The sequence below is a fragment of the Oncorhynchus gorbuscha genome, linkage group LG11 (genome assembly GCF_021184085.1).
Source record: "Oncorhynchus gorbuscha isolate QuinsamMale2020 ecotype Even-year linkage group LG11, OgorEven_v1.0, whole genome shotgun sequence".
NCBI classification, from domain to species: Eukaryota; Metazoa; Chordata; class Actinopteri; order Salmoniformes; family Salmonidae; genus Oncorhynchus; species Oncorhynchus gorbuscha.
In genome coordinates, this window is record NC_060183.1 from 2,922,316 (window position 1) to 2,943,723 (window position 21,408).

Consider the following 21,408-nt stretch of genomic DNA (forward strand, 5'->3'; position numbering starts at 1 on the left):
TGGAGTGAGTGGAGTGGATGGAGTGAGAGTGGAGTGAGAGTGGAGTGAGAGTGGAGTGAGAGTGGAGTGAGAGTGGAGTGAGAGTGGAGTGAGAGTGGAGTGAGAGTGGAGTGAGAGTGGAGTGAGAGTGGAGTGAGAGTGGAGTGAGAGTGGAGTGAGAGTGGAGTGAGAGTGGAGTGAGAGTGGAGTGAGTATGGAGTGGAGTGAGTATGGAGTGAGTGAGTATGGAGTGAGTGAGTATGGAGTGAGTGAGTATGGAGTGAGTGAGTATGGAGTGAGTGAGTATGGAGTGAGTGAGTATGGAGTGAGTGAGTATGGAGTGAGTGAGTATGGAGTGAGTGAGTGAGTGGATGGAGTGAGTATGGAGTGAGTATGGAGTGAGTATGGAGTGAGTATGGAGTGAGTGAGTATGGAGTGAGTGAGTATGGAGTGAGTGAGTATGGAGTGAGTGAGTATGGAGTGAGTGAGTATGGAGTGAGTGAGTATGGAGTGAGTGAGTATGGAGTGAGTGAGTATGGAGTGAGTGAGTGAGTGGATGGAGTGAGTATGGAGTGAGTGAGTGAGTGGATGGAGTGAGTATGGAGTGAGTGAGTATGGAGTGAGTATGGAGTGAGTATGGAGTGAGTATGGAGTGAGTATGGAGTGAGTGAGTATGGAGTGAGTGAGTATGGAGTGAGTGAGTATGGAGTGAGTGAGTATGGAGTGAGTGAGTGAGTGGATGGAGTGAGTGATGGAGTGAGTGAGTATGGAGTGAGTGAGTGAGTGGATGGAGTGAGTGATGGAGTGATGGAGTGAGTGGATGGAGTGAGTGATGGAGTGAGTGATGGAGTGATGGAGTGAGTGGATGGAGTGAGTGATGGAGTGATGGAGTGGATGGATGGAGTGAGTGAGTGAGTGAGTGAGTGAGTGAGTGGATGGAGTGAGCTCAGCCTGTATCTGACTTAGACGGTCTAGTGTGAGAGATGTGCCGGGCCTGGGTGTTTTTAAAACAGTTGTCTGTGTGTCGGCCCTAAATGGGTTCATTGTGTTCGAAGCCTCTGTGATGACGCAGAACTAGATGAGAGGAAAACATGTCTGGAATGTACAACACTCAACTCAACCTAGCTGGGATCCTGTCTGATAGAAACTAACGTTACCCAACCTAGCTGGGATCCTGTCTGATAGAAACTAACATTACCCAACCTAGCTGGGATCCTGTCTGATAGAAACTAATGTTACCCAACCTAGCTGGGATCCTGTCTGATAGAAACTAACGTTACCCAACCTAGCTGGGATCCTGTCTGATAGAAACTAACGTTACCCAACCTAGCTGGGATCCTGTCTGATAGAAACTAACGTTACCCAACCTAGCTGGGATCCTGTCTGATAGAAACTAACGTTACCCAACCTAGCTGGGATCCTGTCTGATAGAAACTAACGTTACCCAACCTAGCTGGGATCCTGTCTGATAGAAACTAACGTTACCCAACCTAGCTGGGATCCTGTCTGATAGAAACTAACGTTACCCAACCTAGCTGGGATCCTGTCTGATAGAAACTAACGTTACCCAACCTAGCTGGGATCCTGTCTGATAGAAACTAACGTTACCCAACCTAGCTGGGATCCTGTCTGATAGAAACTAACGTTACCCAACCTAGCTGGGATCCTGTCTGATAGAAACTAACGTTACCCAACCTAGCTGGGATCCTGTCTGATAGAAACTAACGTTACCCAACCTAGCTGGGATCCTGTCTGATAGAAACTAACGTTACTCAACCTTGCTGGGATCGTGTCTGATAGAAACTAACGTTACACAACCTAGCTGGGATCGTGTCTGATACAATATAGACGTTATTTTCTATGGTTCTGTGTTTTCTTACATAAGGTATTGTGTGAGTCAGTCTACTACTTAGTACCCATATAACTAACTACACCTCTACTGGGGTCAATAGGTTTGGTCGATTCCCCACTGGGGTCAATAGGTTTGGTCGATTCCCCACTGGGGTCAATAGGTGTGGTCGATTCCCCACTGGGGTCAATAGGTGTGGTCGATTCCCCACTGGGGTCAATAGGTGTGGTCGATTCCCCACTGGGGTCAATAGGTGTGGTCGATTCCCCACTGGGGTCAATAGGTGTGGTCGATTTCCCCACTGGGGTCAATAGGTGTGGTCGATTTCCCCACTGGGGTCAATAGGTGTGGTCGATTTCCCCACTGGGGTCAATAGGTGTGGTCGATTTCCCCACTGGGGTCAATAGGTGTGGTCGATTTCCCCACTGGGGTCAATAGGTGTGGTCGATTTCCCCCACTGGGGTCAATAGGTGTGGTCGATTTCCCCCACTGGGGTCAATAGGTGTGGTCGATTTCCCCCACTGGGGTCAATAGGTGTGGTCGATTCCCCCACTGGGGTCAATAGGTGTGGTCGATTCCCCACTGGGGTCAATAGGTGTGGTCGATTCCCCACTGGGGTCAATAGGTGTGGTCGATTCCCCACTGGGGTCAATAGGTGTGGTCGATTCCCCACTGGGGTCAATAGGTGTGGTCGATTCCCCACTGGGGTCAATGAGGATGTTCTGGATGTTTCTATAGAAACATTGGATGAGGATAGTGGGTGGATGTGAAATGAAGCTCACATTTATTTAAATCTAGTTTAAGCAGCTGTGACTCATTTTGTTTTAGACATCAACAGTGCTGCTTTCAAAGAGAATCACTCACTCTCACTCACTCAAAAAATACTCCTTCTTGATTGTCTCGCTGTCCCAGATTCTGTGGTGCCCACTTGCTACGGACTAAAGACAGGGTTCTGGTTGGGCTCATCTCCTGACTGTTCCCTGTTTACCTGTGTTATGCTGTAAGGTGTAGAGTCTCCCCTGCCCTGTGGTAGGACTAGAAGACTGTTGGTCTGGGAAGCCTGTCTAATGTGCTGAGCCGTGTGTGTGTGTGTCCAGGGTTCCGTTTGCTGGTAATAGCCGGCTTTTAGTTGATAAAAAAGAAGCACATTTTTTAAATAAACTCTGTGCCAATTTGTGTCCCCCCCTGCAGTCTGTGTCCCCCCCCCTGTAGTCTGTGTCCCCCCCCCTGTAGTCTGTGTGTCCCCCCCTGCAGTCTGTGTGTCCCCCGCAGTCTATTCAGCTTCTTACGGAAAAGATAATTTCTCCCAAGACGAACAATTACGTAATCTAGAATGTGAGCAGTATCTCGGACACAGAAATATATAATAATAATAATAATATAATAATATATGCCATTTAGCAGACGCTTTTATCCAAAGCGACTTACAGTCATGTGTGCATACATTCTACGTATGGGTGGTCCCGGGGATCGAACCCACTACCCTGGCGTTACAAGCGCCATGCTCTACCAACTGAGCTACAGAAGGACCACAAATATATCAGAGTTAATGCAGGTATATTGACATACGAATGATGCTGATGAAACAGTTTGTCTGCTGAATGTATTGAGTGTTGATTGTGATGCCTTTTCCCTCTCTAGGCCTAGATAGACTTCCTGCAAGGCCAGAGGAAAGCTCTGATCATGTGTAGTTGATACTGTCTGTTAATGGCATGCGATATGCTTCCTCCAGGCTCAGACGGCGTTCCTCCAGGGAGAGAGGAAAGGACAAGAGAATGTATTGGTGATGACTGATATTGTGTTTCTCCTCCAGGCTCAGACGGCGTTCCTCCAGGGAGAGAGGAAAGGACAGGAGAACCTGAAGAAGGACCTGGTTAGGAGGATCAAGATGCTGGAATACGTTCTCAAACAGGAGAGGTACGTCACAGAACCCGATGACCATCTGTCGGTCTCTTGCGGTGCTTCTACACCTGCATTGTTTGCTGTTTGGGGTTTTAGGCTGGGTTTCTGTACAGCACTTTGAGATATCAGCTGATGTACGAAGGGCTATATAAATAAATTTGATTTGATATGCAAACTGTAATCAAGTGTCAAACTCCGGTGGCATGTGAGACAATTTCGATGCTAGCTAATAAACATACATTTAAAAAAAAAAATCTTTAAATTTTACCTTTATTTAACCAGGCAAGTCAGTTAAGAACATATTCTTATTTTCAATGACGGCCTAGGAACAAGGAACAGTGGGTTAACTGCCTGTTCAGGGGCAGAACGACAGATTTGTACCTTGTCAGCTCGGAGGTTTGAACTCGCAACCTTCCGGTTACTAGTCCAACGCTCTAACCACTAGGCTACGCTGCCGCACATATAGGTGACATTGATTTTTAGCAGTGGCAAATGAGAATATGACATTAAAAGTGGCTCTGACTCATAGTGAGGAGCCTATAAAACCAGCTTGACAGATATGGGTAACTGTCAGGGATATAGATGCCACTGCGTCGGCGGGCCCCAAACCCATCCAAATGTAACATTGCAAAAAAAATACATTCAAACGTTACGAATTGCAGATCCACGTTTTGTTTTGCTCATATTGCTATTTCTACCTAAAATACCTCCTCTTTTGTGACCAACCGAGGCGTCTTCTCCTTCAGTGTTTGAACTTCATGTGACAGTGTGTCGACAGTCATTGATCTACTGTCGTTTTGCTAAACGACCCCAGCAGTATGTGGACACCCCTTCAAATTAATAGATTCGGCTATTTCAGCCACATCTGTTGCTGACAGGTGTATAAAATCAAGCACACAGCCATGCAATCTCCATAGACAAACATTGGCAGTAGAATGGCCCTTACTGAAGAGCTCAGTGACTTTCAAAGTGGCACTGTCATAGGATGCCATCTTTCCAACAAGTCAGTTTGCTTGAGCTGGCCCGGTCGACTGCAAGTCAAGTTATTGTGAAGTGAAAGTGTCTAGTAGCAACAACGGCTCGGCCACGAAGTGGTAGGCCACACAAGCTCACAGAATGGGGCCGCCGAGTGCTGAAGCACGTAAAATTCATGTTACCTCATTAGCTAGCTTTTGCTAGCAACCTGGGGCGCGTTCAGCAGGACACAACGTTTCATATCTTTCTGATATAAATCTCCCATGTAGAACAAACACGCCTCTGACATGTTGATTGTTATCTCTATTCATGGAATATCTATCTGCAACTTTCAAGAATGTTTTGCATCTGAACGTAGCCATGGTAACATTACCAGTAGACTGCTGAATGTAGCCATGGTAACATTACCAGTAGACTGCTGAATGTAGCCATGGTAACATTACCAGTAGACTGCTGAATGTAGCCATGGTAACATTACCAGTAGACTGCTGAATGTAGCCATGGTAACATTAGTTGTAGACTACTGAACGTAGCCATGGTAACATTAGTTGTAGACTACTGAACGTAGCCATGGTAACATTAGCAGTAGACTACTGAACGTAGCCATGGTAACATTAGCAGTAGACTACTGAACGTAGCCATGGTAACATTACCAGTAGACTACTGAACGTAGCCATGGTAACATTACCAGTAGACTACTGAACGTAGCCATGGTAACATTACCAGTAGACTACTGAACGTAGCCATGGTAACATTTGGAGGCACAGAAACGGAAAAGGGATAATAACTCAATCTGACTGGGTAAAGAACCCCCCTAAATCTGACTGGGTAAAGACCCCCTAAATCTGACTGGGTAAAGACCCCCTAAATCTGACTGGGTAAAGACCCCCTAAAGCTGACTGGGTAAAGACCCCCTAAAGCTGACTGGGTAAAGACCCCCTAAAGCTGACTGGGTAAAGACCCCCTAAAGCTGACTGTAAAGACCCCCTAAAGCTGACTGGGTCAAGACCCCCCCCTAAAGTTGACTGGGTCAAGACCCCCCTAAAGTTGACTGGGTCAAGACCCCCTAAAGTTGACTGGGTCAAGACCCCCTCTAAAGCTGACTGGGTCAAGACCCCTCTAAAGCTGACTGGGTCAAGACCCCCTCTAAAGCTGACTGGGTCAAGACCCCTCTAAAGCTGACTGGGTCAAGACCCCTCTAAAGCTGACTGGGTCAAGACCCCCTCTAAAGCTGACTGGGTCAAGACCCCCTCTAAAGCTGACTGGGTCAAGACCCCCTCTAAAGCTGACTGGGTCAAGACCCCCTAAAGCTGACTGGGTCAAGACCCCCCTAAAGCTGACTGGGTCAAGACCCCCCTAAAGCTGACTGGGTCAAGACCCCCCCTAAAGCTGACTGGGTCAAGACCCCCTAAAGCTGACTGGGTCAAGACCCCCCTAAAGCTGACTGGGTCAAGATCCCCCTATAGCTGACTGGGTCAAGATCCCCCCTATAGCTGACTGGGTCAAGATCCCCCTATAGCTGACTGGGTCAAGATCCCCCCTATAGCTGACTGGGTCAAGATCCCCCCTATAGCTGACTGGGTCAAGACCCCCTATAACTGACTGGGTCAAGACCCCCCTATAGCTGACTGGGTCAAGACCCCCTATAGCTGACTGGGTCAAGACCCCCCTATAGCTGACTGGGTCAAGACCCCCTCTATAGCTGACTGGGTCAAGATCCCCCCTCTATAGCTGACTGGGTCAAGATCCCCCCCCCCCTATAGCTGACTGGGTCAAGACCCCCTATAGCTGACTGGGTCAAGACCCCCCTATAGCTGACTGGGTCAAGACCCCCTCTATAGCTGACTGGGTCAAGACCCCCTCTATAGCTGACTGGGTCAAGACCCCTCTATAGCTGACTGGGTCAAGATCCCCCCTATAGCTGACTGGGTCAAGACCCCCCTATAGCTGACTGGGTCAAGACCCCCCTATAGCTGACTGGGTCAAGACCCCCTATAGCTGACCGGGTCAAGACCCCCTCTAAAGCTGACTGGGTCAAGACCCCCCTATAGCTGACTGGGTCAAGACCCCTCTATAGCCGACTGGGTCAAGACCCCCCTATAGCTGACTGGGTCAAGACCCCCCCTATAGCTGACTGGGTCAAGACCCCCTATAGCTGACTGGGTCAAGACCCCTCTATAGCCGACTGGGTCAAGACCCCCTCTATAGCCGACTGGGTCAAGACCCCTCTATAGCCGACTGGGTCAAGACCCCTCTATAGCCGACTGGGTCAAGACCCCTCTATAGCCGACTGGGTCAAGACCCCCCTATAGCCGACTGGGTCAAGACCCCCCCTATAGCTGACTGGGTCAAGACCCCCCCCCCCCTATAGCTGACTGGGTCAAGACCCCCCTATAGCTGACTGGGTCAAGACCCCCTCTATAGCTGACTGGGTCAAGACCCCCTCTATAGCCGACTGGGTCAAGACCCCCCTATAGCCGACTGGGTCAAGACCCCCTCCCCTATAGCTGACTGGGTCAAGACCCCCCTATAGCTGACTGGGTCAAGACCCCCTCTATAGCCGACTGGGTAAATCACTATTTTGAATAACTTTATTCTCTGCTTGTGTGTATCGGTTTGTGTTGCGTGTAACATTTATGTAGGCTGAATTAGGAAGTTACATGGCCTGATAATTGTTATATAATATTATTATTGTATATATTTGTAATATTTCTGCTGTTGGGAAGAGAATGAGATGTTATGCAAAACAATATGTTGGTAGGACAAGGCCACAAACACTGAGTATACAAAACATTAAGAACACTGAGTATACAAAACATTAAGAACACTGAGTATACAAAACATTAAGAACACTGAGTATACAAAACATTAAGAACACTGAGTATACAAAACATTAAGAACACTGAGTATACAAAACATTAAGAACACTGAGTATACAAAACATTAAGAACACTGAGTATACAAAACATTAAGAACACTGAGTATACAAAACATTAAGAACACTGAGTATACAAAACATTAAGAACACTGAGTATACAAAACATTAAGAACACTGAGTATACAAAACATTAAGAACACTGAGTATACAAAACATTAAGAACACTGAGTATACAAAACATTAAGAACACTGAGTATACAAAACATTAAGAACACTGAGTATACAAAACATTAAGAACACTGAGTATACAAAACATTAAGAACACCTGTTATTTTCATGACACAGACTGACCAGGTGAACCCAGGTGAAAGCTATATGATCCCTCATGGATTTCACTTGTTAGATCTTCTTCGATCGGTGTAGATTAAGGGGAGGAGACGGGTTAAAGAAGGATTTTTTTAAGCCTCGAGACAACTGAGACATGGATGCAGATGTGATGTGACCAAAATGAAAGGGAGTCTATTTTACCAAAACAGCGGGCCATTTTAGTCATTTTTGACAACTAAATGAAGTGTATTATAAAGTGTGCCGAAATGACATGAGGTAATGTATAGCAGCTTTCCTTGATTTCAGAAGAATCGTTCCCCCAGTGGCTGATGGGCAATGCTGGACACGGATGGCTGTAGCGTAGCGGTGCCATTTACACATCACATAAGCATCATCACATGAACCTATGACCTTTATATGAATGCACCACACTGATAAAGACAGAGGGCCCGACAGCCAAAAGTGTTCACGTGAACAATGCAGTTAACCCATTGTTCCTAGACCAGTTAACCCACTATTCCTAGACCAGTTAACCCACTATTCCTAGACCAGTTAACCCACTGTTCCTAGACCAGTTAACCCACTGTTCCTAGGCCAGTTAACCCACTGTTCCTAGGCCAGTTAACCCACTGTTCCTAGGCCAGTTAACCCACTGTTCCTAGGCCAGTTAACCCACTGTTCCTAGGCCAGTTAACCCACTGTTCCTAGGCCAGTTAACCCACTGTTCCTAGGCCAGTTAACCCACTGTTCCTAGGCCAGTTAACCCACTGTTCCTAGGCCAGTTAACCCACTGTTCCTAGGCCAGTTAACCCACTGTTCCTAGGCCAGTTAACCCACTGTTCCCAGGCCAGTTAACCCACTGTTCCCAGGCCAGTTAACCCACTGTTCCCAGGCCAGTTAACCCACTGTTCCCAGGCCAGTTAACCCACTGTTCCCAGGCCAGTTAACCCACTGTTCCCAGGCCAGTAGTTAACCCACTGTTCCCAGGCCAGTAGTTAACCCACTGTTCCCAGGCCAGTAGTTAACCCACTGTTCCCAGGCCAGTAGTTAACCCACTGTTCCCAGGCCAGTAGTTAACCCACTGTTCCCAGGCCAGTAGTTAACCCACTGTTCCCAGGCCAGTAGTTAACCCACTGTTCCCAGGCCAGTAGTTAACCCACTGTTCCTAGGCCGTCATTGAAAATAGGAACACATTTCTTAACTGACTTGGCTGGTTAAATAAAGGTAAAATAAACATGGCGGTGAAACTTACACAGCAGAAAATCCGAGGGTCAATGACAGATGACCCTGGAAGGAAAAGACAGTCCCCTGGTGTTGTGACGTCTGTACAGAGGACAGATTGGTGTCTGGTTACTGATGACACTGCCCTGGAACAGTTTCTGTCTGCCTTACCCTGGGGGAAACTCAATCAAGACAAGGTCACGGCTCTACTGCTCTCTGAGTTTTTCTGTCCTCCTGTCCTTTCCTAGAGCGGTTTCTGTCTGACTTTCCCTGGGGGATCGTTCATCCCCTTGTGTTCCAGGAAAAGCAGCAGCAGGATCATTTTCGACTCCTCTTTCTGAGTCTGTTCACCGACACCATGGTGTCAGCACTGTGCCTGCAACAGCAGGTTGCCGTGGTAACAACAATGATGCTCTCCCTCCCCATGGCCGCTCTGCCTCTGGAACAGGATGTAGAGATGTCATTTCTATCTCCCCTCTTTTTTTTCTCTCTTTGTTTTATCTCTCTCGCTCTCCTCCTCTTTCTCCTCTTTGCTCTCTCTCCCGCCCCCTTTCTTCCTGGGCCAATCAGATGTGCCTAGACCTACTGTTCAGTTAGCAGGTTGTTCGCTATCTAGGTAACATGAGTGAACGTTGTTTGTTGTCAAACCAATAATTATCAACCCAGGATTAGTTTAAAACAGCCTGCGACATGGTTTGGGAAAGTATGTCAAATCCGTGAGAACCCGATTTTTATATATATATATAAACCATGTCGCAGGTTCTATTGTCACGGGGTGGATGTAGAAGGTAACTGACAAAATAATGCAAACACTTGAGTAAATGAGAGTAACAACGTGTATTTGAAAGCAGGTGCTTCCACACAGGTGTGGTACCTGAGGTAATTAAGCAATTAACATCCCATCATGCTTAGAGAACACCCGATATAATCTGCTGTTATTGGCCTTTTAAATCGCTACACTGGTATTGTCCGATAATTCCACCGATATCAAATAATCAATAAATGTGCTGGAGAACAGGAATCTCTATACTGGACACTGGCGGCCATTTTATGTCATTTAACGGCAATGTAAGAAAATCAACATTTGAAGCATATTTCTGGGACAATTGCTGTTTTGGATGGTTCTTGATGACAATTAATTGTGGAAAAAGTGTACTTTTATTTCCCTGGAGTAAGGCAGTATATTAACAGGCTATTTTGGGGGACAATATATATATATATATGTCTAATGAACGATATGTCTAGTTGAGACTGTAGAACACAATGTGGGATGCTTGTTACATTCAACCCCAGAACCTGGCATCTAGTCTAATGAACAATATGTCTAGTTGAGACTGTAGAACACAACCCCAGAACCTGGCATCTAGTCTAATGAACAATATGTCTAGTTGAGACTGTAGAACACAACCCCAGAACCTGGCATCTAGTCTAATGAACAATATGTCTAGTTGAGACTGTAGAACACAACCCCAGAACCTGGCATCTAGTCTAATGAACGATATGTCTAGTTGAGACTGTAGAACACAATGTGGGATGCTTGTTACATTCAACCCCAGAACCTGGCATCTAGTCTAATGAACAATATGTCTAGTTGAGACTGTAGAACACAACCCCAGAACCTGGCATCTAGTCTAATGAACAATCTGTCTAGTTGAGACTGTAGAACACAACCCCAGAACCTGGCATCTAGTCTAATGAACAATATGTCTAGTTGAGACTGTAGAACACAACCCCAGAACCCGGCATCTAGTCTAATGAACAATATGTCTAGTTGAGACTGTAGAACACAACCCCAGAACCTGGCATCTAGTCTAATGAACAATATGTCTAGTTGAGACTGTAGAACACAACCCCAGAACCCGGCATCTAGTCTAATGAACGATATGTCTAGTTGAGACTGTAGAACACAACCCCAGAACCTGGCATCTAGTCTAATGAACAATATGTCTAGTTGAGACTGTAGAACACAACCCCAGAACCCGGCATCTAGTCTAATGAACAATATGTCTAGTTGAGACTGTAGAACACAACCCCAGAACCTGGCATCTAGTCTAATGAACAATATGTCTAGTTGAGACTGTAGAACACAACCCCAGAACCTGGCATCTAGTCTAATGAACGATATGTCTAGTTGAGACTGTAGAACACAACCCCAGAACCTGGCATCTAGTCTAATGAACAATATGTCTAGTTGAGACTGTAGAACACAACCCCAGAACCTGGCATCTAGTCTAATGAACGATATGTCTAGTTGAGACTGTAGAACACAACCCCAGAACCTGGCATCTAGTCTAATGAACAATATGTCTAGTTGAGACTGTAGAACACAACCCCAGAACCTGGCATCTAGTCTAATGAACAATATGCGTTTTGAACAGCAGGGGTTTTCTTAATCTTTCAACCGGCGTCTGGGTGCATCAGTCTTCTGTTATGTTGTGTCTCCTTTTGTGAGCAGACAATCAGATTCCTTCCTCTTCCTGCTGTTCCTGTCAGAAGCAGCAGCATCATCATCACTAGCAGAGGACATGCATTTCTCTGTTAATTTCAGTAACGCCATCGCCTCTCTGGGAGAGAGTTAGGAGCGACGTCATGTGCTTCAGAATCAGGTTACTCGTCTTGTGGGTTTCCCTGGTTGCTTGGCAACGGGTCATTCCTATCAGGAAGAGCCCTCAGGAAACAGGATGTTACCAATTTGAACAGGAACACCTTGGTCCCAACCTAACTAGGTTTCCCATCCGATTGGATAAAGATTTACATTAGAATATTCTAAAATCTGTCATTACGGTAATGGTTTCCCAGCAGAGATGTATAGGATGTTTCCATCAATTGACTTGTTGAAGATAAAAGTCTGATTTAATAATGACATAGGGCACATAAAAATACATTTTCCGGGTTAAAGTCCCATGTCATAAAAAATACACTTTAAAAAAAAAACAATTTTTTAAAGGGTTTCCATCACATTTGAATCGGATGGGTTTTGTTCCCACTGATGTTGGCCCGTGCGCTCCAGCCAACAGCTCTGATACAGTGTGGTCAGGCTAGTCCACATGATGACATTATTATGGACAGAAGAGAGAGAATTTGTCCAACGGCAGTCGAGCGTCGATCATCATGTCACCAGAATAAGACCCCAGATATTTATTATAAAGGAGCATCTAGATCATCATGTCACCAGAATAAGACCCCAGATATTTATTATAAAGGAGCACCTCGATCATCATGTCACCAGAATAAGACCCCAGATATTTATTATAAAGGAGCACCTCGATCATGTCACCAGAATAAGACCCCAGATATTTATTATAAAGGAGCATCTAGATCACATATGTCAGAGTCAAGGCCCGCGGGCCACATCCGGCCCGCGAGAAGGTTTTTTACGGCCCCTGGGATGATCTTGATTTATTATTAGAACCGGCCCGCAGACCGCAGCAAGCCGGCAGCCCGCAGATCTTTTACACGCACCAATACTACATTTCCCACAATGCAACGGTGACGCACCGAGCAGTAGGCTGCTTCATTTCAATATTTATTGGCACAGCAGTTGTCAGCATCACAGTAAAATTAACTTTCAGATACCCATCAAAAATGGCAAAACGGAAGGTGGACACTGAGAACCGGGGGTTTCAAACAAGGTGGGAGTCGGAGTATTTGTTCACGGAGGTAGCTGGAAAACCTGTGTGTCTTCTGTGTGGAGAAAGTGTGGTGGTACTGAAAGAGTATAATCTGAGACGACATTATGAAACGAAACACGCGGACAAAAACAAGAATATGGACATGGAACAAAGGCTACAAAAGGCAGAGGAATTAAAACGAGGCCTCAAATCTCGACAGGCTCTGTTCAAAAAAGCCAAATCACAAGGCCAGGCTGCTGTCAAGGCCAGTTTTATTTTGGCAGAAGAGATCGCTAAATCAGCCCGGCCATTTACGGAGGGGGATTTCATCAAAAACTGCATGATTAAAGTTTGTGACGAAGTTTGCCCAGAAAAAGGCAACTCTTTTTAAATGTGAGTCTGAGCAGAAACACCATTGCCGAGAGAGTAGACCAGTTGTCCATCAATCTAAAAGAGCAGCTTGTGAAAAAGGGAAAAGATTTCATTGCATATTCCTTGGCTGTGGATGAGAGCACCGACATTTCTGACATTGCCCAGTTGTCAATTTTCATCCGCGGAGTGGACTCCAGCCTAAGCGTGACAGAGGAGTTTTTGGCTTTACGTCCTATGCATGGCACAACTACGGGGCATGATTTGTATGAAGAGGTGTCAAGATGTGTAAATGAGATGGAGCTGCCTTGGGAAAAACTCGTGGGTTTGACAACCGACGGAGCACCTGCGATGTGTGGACACAGGAGCGGACTGGTGGGGAAGATACGGGAAAAGATGCAAGAGGAAAACGCGACAGGTGAGCTGACAGCTTATCATTGTATCATACACCAGGAAGCGTTGTGCGGTAAAGCCTTGAAAATGGAGCATGTAATGAGCATCATCACGCGCACAGTTAACTTTATCAGAGCCAAAGGTTTGAATCACCGCCAGTTCAAGGCATTTCTGACGGAGTTAGAAACGGAGCATGGTGATTTGCCTTATCACACAGAGGTGCGATGGCTAAGCCAGGGAAAGGTGCTTCAAAGATGTTTCGAGCTTCGTGAGGAGATTTGTCTGTTCTTGGACAGCAAAGGGAAAGACACAACACAACTCCGAGACGAAATGTTTCTGTGTGAAATGGCTTTTCTGTGTGACATTACGAGTCATCTGAATGCAATGAACTTGCAGCTGCAGGGTCGGGATCGTGTCATCTCTGATATGTACAGTACAGTGAAGGCATTTAAAACCAAACTGACTCTGTGGGAGACGCAGATGCGGAAAGAAAATTTGAGCCACTTTCCCAGCTGCCAGACCATGAAAGAGAAGCTCTCTACCAGTGCGTTCCCGAGCGCACAGTTGGCTGATAAAATAGGTATGCTTGCCGCTGACTTTCGACGCCGATTTGCTGACTTTGAAGCACAAAAAAGCAGGTTGGAACTGCTCGGTAACCCATTTGCTGTTGACGTGGAAAGCTCACCACCAAACCTCCAAATGGAGTTGATTGACCTCCAATGCAATGATGCACTGAGGGCAAAATATGCGGCAGTGGGTGCTGCGGAGTTCGCCCGTTTCCTCCCCGACACAATGCCCCAGCTGCGCATCCAGGCTGCTCAAACGTTGTCTATGGTCCTTCAATAGCTCAGTTGGTAGAGCATGGCGCTTGTAACGCCAGGGTAGTGGGTTCGATCCCCGGGACCACCCATACGTTGAATGTATGCACACATGACTGTAAGTCGCTTTGGATAAAAGCGTCTGCTAAATGACATATATTATTATTATTATATTACATACCTGTGTGAACAACTGTTTTCTTTGATGAACTTGAACAAAACATCACACAGAAGTCGACTTACTGCTGAACACCTCCACTCAATTCTGAGGATTTCCTCAGCTCAGAGCCTTACCCCAAACATTGATGAACTTGTGGAAAAGATGGGACACCACCAAGTATCACCCTCAACCTCAAACAAGTGAACATTACTGTGCAATCACATATTTAGAGTTTTTACTCAGTTCAAGTTTAAAAGTTAAAGTTTAATATTTGTTTTCACTGCATGTTACTTCTCCTTAAACAAAGTGTTGTTTTTGATTAATAGATTTTTGCACTTTATTTTATTGTATTTCAATCCAATTATATTTTTAAAATATTTCAGTTGAGTGGATGATAGAAAATTGCTATTATTGTTTTTTTCTTTGAAGTAAATTTAGCCCACTTTTTGCTAAAATAGAAAATATAGGCTACTGATGGTGCCTTGAATACCGGTTTCTTTCATTTAATGTTCATGTTATGGGGATTTTTATATAAAGGAAATTTGTCTTTTGTGTCTGTTGAAAATTAAAGATTACTGACAGAGCCATAAGAAAATATTGCTTTATTTATCTGATCATATTGGAATATATTTGTTAGGTTTTCAGTAGGTTCAATTAGGTTCACTAGACTATATGCGTCATTTAAAAAATTTTCAATGAACATTCGAACAGTCCGGCCCTCGGCTTGTAGCTAAATTTTTTATTTGGCCCTCCGTCCATTTGACTTTGACACCCCTGATCTAGATCATCATGTCACCAGAATAAGACCCCAGATATTTATTATAAAGGAGCACATCGATCATAATGTCACCAGAATAAGACCCCAGATATTTATTATAAAGGAGCACATCGATCATAATGTCACCAGAATAAGACCCCAGATATTTATTATAAAGGAGCACCTCGATCATCATGTCACCAGAATAAGACCCCTGTAGTCTAATAAACTGCATGGTTTCCTGAGTCGTAGTGGGACGACCACACAACAGATCTGTAGCCTAATAAACTGCATGGTTTCCTGAGTCGTAGTGGGACGACCACACAACACATCATCACGTGACTCCCAAGGTTACTACAGCATGATGGGTATTATATCAACATTCTCCACTGCCGGTTCTCGCATAATTTTACCCACATGTAAAGATAATCCACCCACCTTGTCCACAAAACATATATATTTATATTTTTTGACGTTTTGTGGACTAATTTGCGGTTTCCATCAGGCCTGTCGTGACCTAATATCTGACATTATTCACGTTAAAAGGGTGGATGAACACCTGGTTATTGATTTGAGACGGGTGGATGGATTTTTCTCAGTCATGATCATAGTTTGTTGTCTTTTTAACCCTGTTGTTTCTGCTTTCTCTTCCAGGGCCAAGTACCACAAGTTAAAATATGGAACAGAGTTGAACCAAGGAGACATGAAACCTCCCAGCTATGACTCTGGTAAGACTGACACGCACACACACGCGCACACACACACACACAAATTGACTGACTGACAGTCCAATTTTATTTACAGACAAAATACCTTTTCTCCCCAGATGAGGTGAATGAGAATGAGGCCCCTGGCTCTCTGAACAACCAGCTGTCCTGGAAACAAGGTCGTCAGCTCCTCAGACAGTGAGTTACTATACCACTACCACTAACCCTGGAAACAAGGTCATCAGCTCCTCAGACAGTGAGTTACTATACCATACCACTAACCCTGGAAACAAGGTCATCAGCTCCTCAGACAGTGAGTTACTATACCACTACCACTAACCCTGGAAACAAGGTCATCAGCTCCTCAGACAGTGAGTTACTATACCATACCACTAACCCTGGAAACAAGGTCATCAGCTCCTCAGACAGTGAGTTACTATACCATACCACTAACCCTGGAAACAAGGTCATCAGCTCCTCAGACAGTGAGTTACTATACCATACCACTAACCCTGAAAAAAAGGTCATCAGCTCCTCAGACAGTGAGTTACTATACCATACCATACCACTAACCCTGGAAACAAGGTCATCAGCTCCTCAGACAGTGAGTTACTATACCATACCATACCACTAACCCTGGAAACAAGGTCATCAGCTCCTCAGACAGTGAGTTACTATACCATACCACTAACCCTGGAAACAAGGTCATCAGCTCCTCAGACAGGCTGGACTTTCTCTTCTAAACAGCTCTGTGAACAGTGGCAACAGCTCCCTCTCCTGGAGAGTACTGGTCATTACTGCTACTACCCATACACCACCACCAGCAACACACCACCCTGCATCCCACTGTGGGTTTTCCTCTAACCTAAGCAGCGTCTGTCCTGGTTGGTCCCTGGATGGGACCAACCATCCGGATGCTGCTGGAAGTGGTGCTGGAGGGCCAGTAGGAGGCACTCTTTCCTCTGGTCTAAAAAAATATTCCAATGCCCCAGGGCAGTGATTGGGGACACTGCCCTGTGTAGGGGGACGTTAAACGGGTGTCCTGACTCTCTGAGGTCATTAAAGATCCCATGGCACTTATCGTAAGAGTAGAGGTGTTAACCCCAGTGTCCTGGCTAAATTCCCAATCTGACCCTCAAACCATCAAGGTCACCTAATAATCCCTGGTTTTGTAATTGGCTCATTCATCCCCCTCCTCTCCCCTGTAACTATTCCCCAGGTTGTTGCTGTAAATGAGAACGTGTTCTCAGTCAACTTACCTGGTGAAATTTTAAAAAATGAAAACACCATTATGATGAGGATCCCTTTGACAGTACTGACCGTTATTACTACCCAGACTGCACCATGACAGAGCGTAGGTCGTATCTGAGCTCCTCCCTTTCTGATCAGTTTACATATTGCCCTGATGTAACATCACTCCTGTGATAAAAAATAAAAAAAATGGTAGACTCAGAAATTTGTTGTGCAGCCTTTCCTCCTGACAGCCCCCCTTTATTTGGGCGGCAGGGTAGCCTAGTGGTTAGTGTTGGACTAGTAACCGGAAGGTTGCAAGTTCAAACCCCCGAGCTGACAAGGTACAAATCTGTCGTTCTGCCCCTGAACAGGCAGTGAACCCACTGTTCCTAGGCCATCATTGAAAATAAGAATTTGTTCTTAACTGACTTGCCTGGTTAAATAAAGGTAAAATTTAAAAAAACTCTGTTACCCAGGCAGCTCTACACATCATAAATACACCAGGCTACTATTACAGTGGGTTCAGTCAATCAAATGTATTTATGAGGCCCTAATGTGTCCAGGTATCTTCAGGAGGTGGGTTACACCGACACCATCCTGGATGTGAAGGCTCAGAGGGTGCAAACCCTGCTGGCTATGGCTGGTGCCGGAGGGGGTCGACCCGGGGAGAGGACCGGGCCAGAGACCCCTCTGGTCAACGGGACAGACACCGTACCTAAAGGCACCGACACTGGAGGAGGGTGGGTATACAGAACTGCACGCAACGCAGTGATAGAATTTTCTTGAAGGCAACAACACCTCGGAACATTAATGTGAATGTCCTTTCTAGTAATTCTATTTCTATGACCTAGTGAAAGAATGGTGGATCAGGCTAGCTCCGGCCAGCTCGCGGTTAGCGGGCTAGCTCCAGGCCAGATCGCGGTTAGCGGGCTAGCTCCAGGCCTGATCGCGGTTAGCGGGCTAGCTCCAGGCCTGATCGCGGTTAGCGGGCTAGCTCCGGCCAGATCGCGGTTAGCGGGCTAGCTCCGGCCAGATCGCGGTTAGCGGGCTAGCTCCGGCCAGATCGCGGTTAGCGGGCTAGCTCCGGCCAGATCGCGGTTAGCGGGCTAGCTCCGGCCAGATCGCGGTTAGCGGGCTAGCTCCGGCCAGATCGCGGTTAGCGGGCTAGCTCCGGCCAGATCGCGGTTAGCGGGCTAGCTCCGGCCAGCTCGCGGTTAGCGGGCTAGCTCCGGCCAGCTCGCGGTTAGCGGGCTAGCTCCGGCCAGCTCGCGGTTAGCGGGCTAGCTCCGGGCCTGATCGCGGTTAGCGGGCTAGCTCCGGGCCTGATCGCGGTTAGCGGGCTAGCTCCGGGCCTGATCGCGGTTAGCGGGCTAGCTCCGGGCCAGATCGCGGTTAGCGGGCTAGCTCCGGGCCAGATCGCGGTTAGCGGGCTAGCTCCGGCCAGATCGCGGTTAGCGGGCTAGCTCCGGCCAGATCGCGGTTAGCGGGCTAGCTCCGGGCCAGATCGCGGTTAGCGGGCTAGCTCCGGGCCAGATCGCGGTTAGCGGGCTAGCTCCGGCCAGATCGCGGTTAGCGGGCTAGCTCCGGGCCAGATCGCGGTTAGCGGGCTAGCTCCGGCCAGATCGCGGTTAGCGGGCTAGCTCCGGCCAGATCGCGGTTAGCGGGCTAGCTCCAGGCCTGATCGCGGTTAGCGGGCTAGCTCCGGCCTGTTGACATTCAGAACACAGGAAATAGATGTTGTAAATGAGTCCGTTAACAGATGGCCTGAACAGATTCTTCCATAATGCTGCTAATACTGTCCCAAATATGCTACTGCAGTGTTGTGGAACAGGCATGATGCCCAATCCCTCTGTCTCTGTCTCTGTCTCTGTGTGTGTGTGTGTGTGTGTAGGAAGACTGAGGTGTCTGAGTCCAGTGTTGTGCCGGACACCTTCAGGTTCTACTGTGATGAAGACGATGATGAAGATGGTGCAGGGTTGGATCGGACTGTCATGGAACAGACAGGACCTACGGGGACCGTAAGGCTCACGCGCTACACACACACACACACACACACACACACACACACACACACACACACACACACACACACACACACACACACACACACACACACACATTGAGCTAAAGCCTTTTCCTCCTGAAGTTGATGATACCAGATCAGTCAATTAAAATAACTGAGCTGACAATATCAGAATGGTCTGTAACTAACAGTACAACGTCGCTCTGTCCCCTAGATGGTGAGGAAGAAGCCACCATCGTCATCATCACCGACCCTCAATATGGACACTAGTGAGGACCCGGATGCAGAGGACGCACTGAAAGGCTTCGACTTCCTGTCCAGCCCTGACAACATGGACACATCGCCTGAGTCCCGCAGCGCTGGGGACGGGACGGACTGGGGTGAGTGGGGTGGGGGACGGGGGGGGGCAGGATGGACTGGGGTGAGAGGGGGTGGGGGGGGGGGGCGGGACGGACTGGGGTTAGAGGGGGACAGGGTGAGTAGGGGGGACAGGGTGAGATGGGGTTATTTATTTTTATTTATATATATATTTTTTTTTTATATATATATATTTTATTTATTTATATTTATTTTTATTTATATATATATATTTATTTATATATGTATTTATATATATTTATTTATTTGTATTTATTTATATATGTATTTATATTTATTTATTTTTATTTATTTATTTATACTTATTTATACTTATTTTTATTTATATATATATTTATTTGTATTTATTTTTTATTTATTTATTTTTTATATATTTATATTTATTTATTTTTATATGTATATTTATGTATATATATTTATATATATTTATTTATTTATATTTATTTATTTATATATATATATAGTCCGATCCTGAACAGGTCTGGTTTTGTCCCTCTGTAGAGAAGGAGGAGCAGTCTGCTATGTCAGAGGCGTGGGACGTGGACCAGGGTTTGATAACCAAACTCAAGGAGGAGTACAGGAAGGAGCGCAAGGGGAAGAAGGGGGGAAAGAGTAAGTTATCTATCCTCTTCCCTGAACTTCTCCTCTCTGTCCTCCTCGTCTCCTCCCTGTCCTCGTCTCATCCTCCGTCATCTCTTCCCTGAACCTCTCATCTCCCTTTCCTCCCTGTCCTCCTCTCCTTGTCTCCTCCTGCCTGTCCTCCTCTCCTCATCTCCCTCTCCTCCTTGTCTCCTCCTCCGTCCTCATCTCCCTCTCCTCCTTGTCTCCTCCTCCGTCCTCATCTCCCTCTCCTCCTCCGTCCTCATCTCCCTCTCCTCCTTGTCTCCTCCTCCGTCCTCATCTCCCTCTCCTCCTCCGTCCTCATCTCCCTCTCCTCCTTGTCTCCTCCTCCGTCCTCATCTCCCTCTCCTCCTCCGTCCTCATCTCCCTCTCCTCCTCCGTCCTCATCTCCCTCTCCTCCTCCGTCCTCATCTCCCTCTCCTCCTCCGTCCTCATCTCCCTCTCCTCCTCCGTCCTCATCTCCCTCTCCTCCTCCGTCCTCATCTCCCTCTCCTCCTCCGTCCTCATCTCCCTCTCCTCCTCCGTCCTCATCTCCCTCTCCTCCTTGTCTCACCCTCCCTGTCATCTCCTCAAAGATTCAAATAAAGAATAAACTTCTCATCTTTCTCCTCACTTATTTTAGCTTGTCAGTGTTATTATTCATCTTACCCGCCATTTTCAACACTTGTCTGTCTGTCTCTGAATTGTGTTTTAGTCCTTTATTTCCTTGTCATTGTTTGTTTCGTTGTTAACCCAATATAGATAATTATTTGTGTTAAAGTACTGTGCATCTTACAGAACCTCTACATGACTTTGTCTGCCAGGGATCAAAAACTAACTCAATCATTTTGACTCAACATCATCTTGAAGTAGTGTCCGATACAGCACTTGGAATCCACTTAGCTACAGGCTGTACATTCTGAGTCCCTGGCGACAGGCTGTACATTCTGAGTCCCTGGCGACAGGCTGTACATTCTGAGTCCCTGGCGACAGGCTGTACATTCTGAGTCCCTGGCGACAGGCTGTACATTCTGAGTCCCTGGCGACAGGCTGTACATTCTGAGTCCCTGGCGACAGGCTGTACATTCTGAGTCCCTGGCGACAGGCTGTACATTCTGAGTCCCTGGCGACAGGCTGTACATTCTGAGTCCCTGGCGACAGGCTGTACATTCTGAGTCCCTGGCGACAGGCTGTACATTCTGAGTCCCTGGCGACAGGCTGTACATTC

General features: G+C 46.6%; 1 protein-coding gene across 1 annotated transcript in view; it reads left to right on the plus strand.

Moving 5' to 3' along the window:
• Window positions 1-21,408, plus strand: part of LOC124048043 (striatin-like) — a 153,969-nt gene that overhangs the window by 15,353 nt on the left and 117,208 nt on the right. Inside the window, exons 2-8 of the mRNA XM_046368421.1 lie at window positions 3,642-3,745; window positions 15,894-15,967; window positions 16,066-16,144; window positions 17,743-17,919; window positions 19,071-19,197; window positions 19,417-19,582; window positions 20,082-20,192. Of these exons, the coding sequence (XP_046224377.1) occupies window positions 3,642-3,745; window positions 15,894-15,967; window positions 16,066-16,144; window positions 17,743-17,919; window positions 19,071-19,197; window positions 19,417-19,582; window positions 20,082-20,192 (838 nt within the window). The remainder of the gene's footprint in view (window positions 1-3,641; window positions 3,746-15,893; window positions 15,968-16,065; window positions 16,145-17,742; window positions 17,920-19,070; window positions 19,198-19,416; window positions 19,583-20,081; window positions 20,193-21,408) is intronic.